At 59.2% G+C, this 9,273-nt stretch overlaps 1 protein-coding gene across 7 annotated transcripts; it reads right to left on the bottom strand.

Moving 5' to 3' along the window:
• Positions 1 to 73: 73 nt before the first annotated feature.
• On the bottom strand, positions 74 to 9,192 carry MBD6 (methyl-CpG binding domain protein 6). Of its 7 annotated transcripts, none has more exons than XM_070271784.1 (13): positions 9,109 to 9,192; positions 6,046 to 6,109; positions 5,757 to 5,893; positions 5,361 to 5,463; positions 5,068 to 5,230; positions 3,797 to 4,846; positions 2,968 to 3,629; positions 2,534 to 2,687; positions 2,181 to 2,353; positions 1,648 to 2,061; positions 1,490 to 1,542; positions 1,186 to 1,249; positions 74 to 1,041 (listed from the first exon to the last, which is right to left on the bottom strand). In XM_070271784.1, the coding sequence occupies exons 3-13, from the start codon at positions 5,867 to 5,869 to the stop codon at positions 967 to 969; spliced, it is 3,024 nt and encodes a 1,007-aa protein (XP_070127885.1). In that variant the 5' UTR covers positions 5,870 to 5,893; positions 6,046 to 6,109; positions 9,109 to 9,192; the 3' UTR covers positions 74 to 966. The 7 variants fall into 7 exon arrangements, with proteins under 7 accessions (XP_070127885.1, XP_023499633.1, XP_070127886.1 ...); XM_023643865.2 differs by having other exon boundaries at positions 1,490 to 1,557; positions 9,109 to 9,190; XM_070271785.1 differs by having other exon boundaries at positions 2,181 to 2,350; positions 9,109 to 9,189.
• Between the last annotated feature and the right edge of the window lie 81 nt (positions 9,193 to 9,273).

Here is a 9,273-nt window from a genome sequence, read left to right as displayed (position 1 = left end):
TACAAGAGAAGGATTGAAATTGTAACCTGTTCTTACCAAAGAACTAAGGAAAAAATGAGTACAGAGTCAGAGCCAGAGTTTCAAAATATTCTCATCTGTTAAATTAAGAGTGTCTCCCATAGAAAAGCAGTGGAGGCCCCACAGGGCAAGTACAAAACAGAATTAAAACTCCCAAGGGTCTTGTCTTTACAAAAGAAAAGGCAGGAGGCAGCCCCTGGACAGCTGGTCATGCTGGCCGCTCCGGTTGGACCACGTTGCATAATCCTCAGTCGCATCATCACAACGTCTCTGAGCGTTTTGATGGGGGGAGAAGGGGCAGTGTAGTGTGTATGGGAGGAGAGGCCTAGCGGGCTCTCTTTGCCCCCTTCCCCCTTTTTATATCCCAGAGGAAAGTCGAGGGAAGCTGGCTATACCTTGAAATGAGGCTATGTGTTTCAAACCTGGGGACCAGGGGTAAGAGGGGATCTGTGCTTTGAGCAACCTGAGCCAGAGGCAGAGGGGCGTTGAGAGGGAGGGAGGATGCATGATGCTTATTGCTTTGTACCTTTCACTGGGAAGGAGGGCAGCAACCAACAGTAGCTCACAGGTTTGTAAACTGAGCCTGCTGGCTTCAAGAAGGGAGGCAATGAAGTCGAATTAAATATAAAAGAGTCATTTGTGCAAAAATAACTTAAACAAATAAAAGACCTGGGGAAGGGGGTGTTCCCCTTAGCCTGGTGGGGAGAGGGCCATATACCACCCCCCCAGGCCTTTTCAGTGACATGGCTTTGGGGGGGAGGAGGTGAGCGTCCCTACCCCCTGCAATGGCTCAGGATGGGATTGTAGGGGAGGGGGTTGCATTTGTGCTCTGAGTGGGGAGTAGTGCCCCCACCCCCTGTCCACAGGTGCAGGTGGCTGGCAGGGGCTCCCAAGGCTCAGCACCCAGCTCTCCCCAGTCAGGGTCAGATCCAGCTCCAGGGATGGCTGCTATGGGGCCAGTTTCCTCCTCTTGTTTTTGGCAGGACGGCCAGGGCGGGCCCGGGGAGGCAGAGGGACAGCCGCCTATACAAGAGTGGAAGTTGAAAGAAGTGATCAAACAGCTGGGTATCAGGAAGTCTTTTATTTTCTCCCCACTCCCTCTAACCCTCTCCCTCCTGCATCATCCCTCATACACCCCCACCCATGCATACACTCACACACACTTACGCGGGTTGTGGGGCTGGGGTCCAAGGTAATGTCCTGGCGGGAGCTACTGCTGTTCCGCGTAGGGCTGTAATAAGGGGCACAGATGATCAGGGACACCTCCCCAAGCACCAGGTGGATTCCGGAGTTTGGGTGAGAAACTTTCTACATTTGGACAGTAAAGGCATGATTTGGACAGTAAAGGTATATCCTTCTTCATACTTAAATAAGTATCTGGCCTTTTGAAGGCCAAGCTCCTCTTAAGATATTTCTATAAGCCCAGCAAGAAGTGAGGAAAGGCCAGGACTGTGGCGGGCCCAACACTCACTTGTATTTTCTCCTCCTGCCACGACGAGACTTTCTGACTACCCCCGGGGCCACCTGGGAAAAGACGGACTGAATGTGTAGGAAAAGTTAGAGAAAGGGACCTTGGTCCAGCCTCTCCTCAGAGCCCTGCAGCCTAGATGTCCATCAGTCTGCACTCACCTTAAGGTCCTCAGAATGGGGCCCAGGAGGGGATGGATCCTTGGGCTCAGCACCCCCTTCAGCCAGCTCCCCATTATGCTGCCAGTGGTGGGTCCTTCTTGGGGACCGTTCCATTTGTCCATTGAAGCCACCACGTGACCCCCATTTGAGGGCCAGTCGGCCAGGCTCCCGCCGGCTGCCAGGCTTTCGTCCCCGGCCTGGCCTGGCCTCACCATTAATGCCCCGAAGTCCCCCTCCTCCCCTCCGGCCCCGTTTCCCTGACCCCCTCCCAGTGAGCAGCTCAGGGACTGGGGGGTCGGGAGAACCATGGGGTGGGGCTAAGGCACTGAGGGGAGGCCGGGCAGGCTCCGGTTCCAGGGCTGAGGTCGGGCTCTCAGGGGCCAGACAGGGGGCTTCTGGCTGCTCTGGAGGGATCTATAGGCAAAAAATAAAATCTCAGTCAGTCTCAAATACAGTCCCTCTGCTACTGTAACGCAGAATGCCTATGTTTCTAGTTTGGGAAAAAATTCTCTGATGCACACCCACACCCTCACCTGGAGACTCTGTAGCAGGCAGGCCAGGGGACCAGGAGCCTCTGAGAGGGGTGGAGGAGCTCCCCCCCCAGGGAGGAGCTGCAGCCCCAACTGGCCAGAGAGAAGAGGGCCAGGAGGCTGCAACAGGCTGGGGAGGGTTCCAGGGCTGCTGGTCAGCGAAGACAGGTCACCTGCTGAGGAATTACAAAGTCAGGAGTCTCCCCAGACAAACCAGTTAGGCCTACTGCCCCTATTATTCTCTTAGGCTATACCCAGCAGTCAAGGACTTTCTTCCCCACTTCTTCCAGCCTCTGCTACTGATTTCTACTGCTTCCTTTCTTCTTTTTTCACCCGTAGTCTTTCCTCAGACTCACCCAGCAGGCTGGCACTCAGCAGAGGGCTAAGGAGTTGAGGGGGTCTCCCTGAGTTGGAGGGGGCCTTGCCCAGAGAGGAGGCCCCCGGGTCAGTAGTTGCCGTGGTGACACTGGAGGTAGGTGGTCCAGGCTGGGGGGCACTCAGGACACAGGGCTAAGGAGGAACAATGGTTATAACACTTAAGACGTGTGAAGTATGCAGTAAGTTTACAGTACTCTCACATACACAATCTCACTGAAGCCGCAGGTGAAGTAGGCCACACTTATTAAATACAGACCCAGTTCTTGTAGCCATCCTACCCGCAGCCAAGAACTGAGCCCTCCCCAAAGGCCCTGAGGAAGAGCTCACACATGAAACTGAAAGCCTTTGATTCCCAGCGCCCATCTCTCATTCTACCTCTTGTTCTGTCCCACTCACTCACCCCTATCCTCACCTGGGGGGGCGTCCCCGAGGGGGGATCCAGGCTGGCAGCCAGCAGCGCAGAATTTAAAGCTATGAGGGTGGGGGGGGCTGAAAGTGGGGGGAACAGTAGGGGGGGCAGGTCTCCCAAACCTGAAAATGTCTCCCCACTTGGACCCCCAGCTCCCTCTGTAGATCCCTCCCCATCCCCAGCTGTGGGGCCCAGGGCCAACAGGGGCAGGAAAGAGGCGAGGAGGTTGCTAGGAGGGGCGGAAGGGGGTGGAAGAAGGTCTGAGGGGGGTGGTGGAAGCAGGGAAGCCACCAAAAGTGAAGGCCCTTCGGGCTCGCCTGGGGCTAGGGGAGGGCCAGGTCCCCCTGGTGGGGGTAGCAGGGGCTCAGGGGGAGGTTGTCCCCCTCCCGCAGCCAGCACACCAAATAAACCATGGCTGAGCAATGGAGAAGGTGGAGGCTGCCCCAGACTCAGAGGAAGAGGCAAGGCCCCTAGCATCCCAGGGAAGCCAGCTCCACTCAGCGCCAGGCCCTGCTCAGGGCTGGGGAAAGGGAAAGCCTCCCCACCAGCCAGGGGAGGCAGAGGGCAGGCTGGGCCCGCCCCCAGCCCGAGCCCTTCAGATGGGCTTTGAAGCACAGGGCTGGGGACTAGGGGGGCTTTGGAGGCAGCTGGAGGGGCAGGGGCACCTGCAAAGGAAAAGAAAGATTCAGCTCAAGAGAGGCTCTTTCTCCAAAGAACCCAGCCTCCCTGCCCCACACCCAGAAACCCGCCAAGGAGTTCTCCAAACTCTCCCCTAAATGCCTTGGCCGCCTCCGCACCCGAGGGGAAGAAGGCCTCCACCACACTCACGTACCTGGCACACTGCTGAGGCTGCCACTGGTGGTCCCAGGCAGGGAGGGCGGGATGGGATGCCTGGGCTGGGGAGGGCTCCCTGAGGAGAGGGTTGGGGGAGGGGGCAGGTGTGCATCTGACCCCAAAAGGTTAAAGCTTCCATCAGAGTGGGAAGGGCCAGGGGTGGGGAGTCCCAGCAGGGACAGCACAGAAGGGAGAATGGGTTGGGATGGCTCAGGGAGAGGAAAGGCTTGGGGCACAGGAGCAGGGGCCCGAGGACGGGTCCGTCTAGGGGCTTGAGGGCCTCCCCCTTCTAGCAATCGCAGTACAGTTGGGGGTCGGCGGGGACGACGCTGAGAGGGACGGGGTGATGAGTGGGAAGCTGAGGGCGCCTGGGCACGGGGCCTTCGGCCCTGTAAAGTGCTGGGAGGGGGGAGTGGGGGATGCTGTGCCTTGGCCGCTGCAGAGAGTAGGCTGCTAGCAAGGAAGGGGGGTGCCCCAGGCCCGTCCACCGTGGGGGCCCCTCCCAGGGGTCCCAGGACCAGGGGCAGGTGCATAGTGGCTGAAGACACTGGTGGCTGAGTGGCAGGACCAGGGGGGCCAGGGGGACCAGGGAGATTATTGCTTGGGGGCAGAGGAGAGGGTGTTAAGGCATCACTACAGTGGAAGAGAGGAGAGTCTGAAGGTGGTGAGGAGGATGCATGGGGAGCTGGAGGAGAACCCAGGTCAGGGGGCACCAGGCTGGATCGGAGGGCAGCTCCCCAGCTGTATGAGGGAGCATTGAGGCTGATAGCAGGGGGAGGAGGTGGAGCTGGAGAGGGGGCATTGCCCCTTGGGAGGAAACAAGGACTACTGCTGCCTCCAGCGGGGACTGGGTCAGGAAGCCTGGGCGGTGGGAAGAGCCCCCCAGGGCCTGCTAGAGGGGGGAAGGCCTGTGGAACTGAGGGAGGTTCTGGAGGAAGGGAGCCAGGACCCCCATTAAGTGGAGTTGTAGGAGGGACTCGACAGGGAGGGCGGGCAGAGGGGGGCCCTGGGGACACAGTGTGGAACATTTGGGGGCTCGCTCCCTCTCCTGCAATAAATGAGAAAGGAAGGGTCAGCCTGGGGCTCTCCTTCCAAGAACTTTGTCTTTTCCATCTCATTTCCCATAAACTGCCAACCTTCCTGTGCCCTCCTCTCACCAAGCAGCTCCCCACCCCACCCTTCTCCTTGCTCCTTCTCGTAGAACTCCTCCCGTCCCTATTCCAGACCCTTAAGCTTTCCTCAGTCTCCTGTAAGGTGGAGAAGACTCACCAGGAGAAGAGTGTGAGCAGGTGGTCTCCATGCTGCGGTACAGAGTTGCCATGGCAACGGCTTTCCGCCGGTGGTTGCACAGCTTGGTCATGTCCTCCTCTGATGCTGGCCCCACCCCAGCCCCACCCAGGGTCACCGGGGCCAAAGGGTCAAAGTTGAAAACCTGTAGGGTAGAAGGCATGAACAGGGACCCCGAAGGGGTAGGATCTGTGAGAAGGGCTACCACAGTCAGTGATACGCATTACGTCTCTCAGCTTATCCCTGTACTTCTGGCACCCCACCACCACTCTGACCTTGGGGACATTAAGTGGACACTCCAGACCACACTTGCAGGTTCCATCGCTGAGGAGGTAGGTCCGGGTTTGCTCCAAGGAAGACAGCTCTGTGCCACTTGGGCTGGGAAAGAACAGGGTCAGAAAACATGGGGTTAGCTGACACTGAATCAGCAGACACTCCTAAAGGACAGTTCCTTCGTCAAAGACCTTCCTAGGAAGAGCAGAGAGGGTAAGGAATGTGGGAAGAGACAGGAAGAGGAAGAACAGATTCAAAGGGCCAGAGATGCAGAGAGCAATAAGGCTGAGGAAGGAAGGCGGAACAGAGGAGAGCAATAGGGTGCCAGAGATCTGGGCTTTGAGAGGAGGGATGGGAGAGAGAAAACTCAGTCAAGTGGAGGGCCTGAGGATCCATACCTGATATAGAGCACAGCACCCTCTCGAACACAGCGCTGCCAGCCGATGGGGACAGATGTGGCCACAGGGCCCCCAGCTCTGTCTGCTCCACTGCTCTCATTGCCCCCATTCATTGTGTGTAATCAGCTCCCACGTGCCTGATAACACAGACATCCATGTGGGCATCAGGAGGATTAAACTAGGCTGGGTACCTGAGGCACTACTCCAGGAAGGCAAAAGTGGTGGGGAGACCCTCAGAAGGCTGGGAGAGACGATGAGGGGGAGCCCTCTGCCCTCCCACCATGGCTACCTGAACATCTCTGCAAACATCGTGGGGTCCAGTCTAAAGCCGGGGCCGCCGGCTTAGCCCACACCTGCAAGACACGGGACTGTCAGGAATCTGCCCAACTCAGGAGAGCACCACAGCCCAGGACACTCTCAAGGGAAAGACCCTTAATAGTATGAGGTAAGTGCCCTTAAAGAGCTCAGGGATCTGCTGGCTGAGTCCACACCATCCTTTCCATGTCCAGTCCCTAGGGACCAGCGGATCAAAGCCTCAACTGGCAAGGACCAAGGATTCATAGCCTAACCCCTGGACATGTAAAGAGCAAGGCCCCTTTGTCCCATCAGGGACAGAAGACTTCACCAAGGAGTGTGGGCAAATTCCCATAATGCCAGGCCACTAGGAAGTTTCCCAGAGAGTCTGGCCCCTGCTGTTCCCTCCCCCCCCAGGAAGATCATATAAAAAGTAAAGATTGCCCCAGAGGTCAGCAGGCAATTGCCCAACTGCCCGCTGGGGGGGTACCAGCAGAACTCCCCCCATGCCTGCTCCATTAGACAATTACTAATCTGGCTCATTTGGGTCTTGGGAAAGGCTGGAATCACAGCTCTGCCTTCTCCCCGGAGCTGAGACGCTCCTGATCTTCCCCCAAACCAAAGGCAAGAGGGTTCAGCACCTATCCACTGGCTTCAAATTAGCTCCAAGAGGGCTTCTCCTGTGATACGTGGGGCCGCCCCTCAAACCTGCAAGTATCCTCCCCAACCTCACCATCGCTCCCACCCCACGCTGGCGGCTTCTAAACTTTCCCTCTCATAACAAGGCGCCCTGTCACCCAGCCTGCTTCCCTCAGCCTGGGGAGGAGGGGAAGGCGCACGAAGTAGGAAGGAACTTGGGGAGAGGGCGGGCGGAGGGTGGGCGAAGCACTCAGGGGAGGGAGGTGAAGAAGGCAAAAGTCAGGCAGTGAAAGGGAGAACCGGTGGGGGCAGGTGAGGGCGGGGGAGTGGGGATGGGGCCAGGGAAAGGGGCCGAGAGAACGCGGAGGGGGCAGAGGGTAGGGACTGCTGGGGAGGGGAGGGGGAGGGGCGGGGTGGGGGGGCCGGGCCCTGCACTCACCGCGGCCCATGGTTCGGCCGGCCCCGCCCTGCGCAGTCGCGGCCCAGAGGGTGAGTGGGAGGGAGTGGGAGGAGGGTCGGTGAAGCCTGAGCCTCCGGTACGGCCCCGGCCGGTCCTAGCAGGAAGCGCCGCCGCCGCCGCCGCGGATCACCGAGCGGCCTCCCGCGCATGCGCCATGGGGGCCAGGGGCAGCCCTGGGGATTCCGTTCCCAGAAGGCACCGCGCAGGCTGCTGCCGCCGCCGCCGCCGTCGCTGCCGCCGCCACCGCCGCAGCCGCCGCCGCCGCCGCTGCCCGGACGGGAGAGGGGCGGGGCCGGGCCCCCGCCCAGCGGACAACGACGAGCCAACAGGAGGGGCCGCAGTGCGCATGCGGGAGCGCGCCTACCCCTCCCCCACAACCCCCCATTAATCCCCAAGAGAACAAACACCCCACGCGGCCCCCCCGCCCTCCGCGGAAGGATCTGAGCCTCTTCCTAGGCCACTGGTGGCCAATCCCAGCCCTCCCCGGGGAGGGGCCCCTTCCAAAGCCACAATCTGTTGGGGCAGCCAGGAATGCCAGGTCCGGGAGGGGCCAGCCCCAAAAGATGAAAGTCGCCACTTGCCCTGCCCCGCCCCAAAGGCTTCCCGGATCGTGTGCTGGGGCTTGACCCGCCTCTCCAGGTCAACATGTCACAACACGACCTCGGCCTGTCAAGTCACATGACCTCTGCCTGTCACTGACAACCTGGTCATGTCTTTGGGCCAGGAAGAGACCATCTGGTCCAATTCACCCCCAATCCCATTTACAGAAGGGGAAACAGAGGTCTGGAGCAACCGAGCAGGCCTGGCCAAGGACCTGTCACTGCCACACCACCACCCATACCTGCCATCCAGCCACGGCCAGCCTTGTAATAGTTGCTACTCAGACAAACGCTGGCTGCTTCCGTGAGGGTATGACAGGGTATGTAACAGGCCACCACATGGCCTCTGTTTTCTACATAATGGTACAAGAAAAAGACTGTGCATTTTGCATCGCGCTTTTCACTTTTCTTCAAGCTGTCCCCAAGTTCATAGTTCTCTCATTTTACCTTCACAACTCATTATCTTTTATTTACAAGAACAGTGAGGCACAGAGATTAGGAGGCTGGGCTGGGATCCTTGGGCAAGTGAGGGGTAGCTGAGGCTAGAATCGGGGCTCCCGACAACCCAGTCCACGGCAGTCGGCGCAACAAGGCTCTGCTGTGGCCCACGCACGTGGGAGGCAGGAGGCCGGTGCCTGCTCCTCGCAGCAGGAGTCACAGGACTTGTTCTCTGGGACAGTGAAAAGGGCGGGGGTCTTGGTCTTTAGTGAAGGGCGCCCGAGCACTATGGGGGAGATGAGTGGGAAACAGTGAGAATCGGGTCCACTGGGCAAAGAACGTGAACTCTGGCAGGCTGAGGGTTCGTCAGAAACTTCACGAAGACAAAAGTTAAGGGTGCTCTTCTGAAAGGAGCTGAAAATGACTACCAAGGGGATTCAAATACTTCAGCCCCTATTGGGGGAGTTCAGGGCTAAAAGAGAAGACCCCTTTAAGAAGACTTGAGAAGATGCAGATAATCCTGGTGGACGGATGCAAACTTTGAACGGAGGGAGGGTTAAAACGCCTTGTGCCCATTAGCTGGGAGGGGGCCAAGGAAAATGGGAGTCCCTTATAGAGGAGGTAAGACGGGGCTAACGCCAGGTCAGGGAGACAAGACCTCTTGAGAGAGACGAGCTGCACTGAGGTTTTACCCGGCAGCCCTGGGCGGCCACGGTTGATGGCCGTTGGGGCCGTTGGGTGCCGGGAGCTGGCGCCCCGCCCTCTCTCCTCTCTCCCACCCCCCTGCACCTCCCACCACCCTTCTAGTCCCCTGCGCGTGCGCGCGCAGACACCGGTTGCCAAACATTGCATCATCCCCGCCCCCCTCTCCTCCCCTCCCCCCTCCAGCTCTCCCCTCCGCGCGCGCGCATGACTCACTCACCTCCTCCGCGAAGCCTCGTGACCCAAAGCCACTTCCGGGTCCAACGCGACGTCCACCCTCAAACAAGAGGGAGCGATGGGGGCGGGGCCGCGAGGGCTCCTGAGTGGCGGATGTGAAGGTTGAGGCGGGGCCGGCGCCGGCGTGCCGCTTTCTGATTGGTGGGCT

Source organism: Equus caballus, chromosome 6 (assembly GCF_041296265.1).
Source record: "Equus caballus isolate H_3958 breed thoroughbred chromosome 6, TB-T2T, whole genome shotgun sequence".
Taxonomy (NCBI): Eukaryota; Metazoa; Chordata; class Mammalia; order Perissodactyla; family Equidae; genus Equus; species Equus caballus.
Note: the sequence above shows the minus strand (reverse complement) of the source record. Positions and strands in the feature narration are given on the sequence as shown.

Bases quoted from the DNA above. Each gene is read 5' to 3' on its own strand.
- MBD6 (XM_023643865.2), bottom strand. From the start codon at position 5,869: ATGAATGGGGGCAATGAGAGCAGTGGAGCAGACAGAGCTGGGGGCCCT. The intron at 5,464-5,756 runs GTATGGATCCTC...GTTCTTTCCCAG, and splicing joins GGTGCTGTGCTCTATATCAG to CCCAAGTGGCACAGAGCTGT. The intron at 3,630-3,796 runs GTACGTGAGTGT...TTTCCTTTGCAG, and splicing joins CAGCCTCAGCAGTGTGCCAG to GTGCCCCTGCCCCTCCAGCT.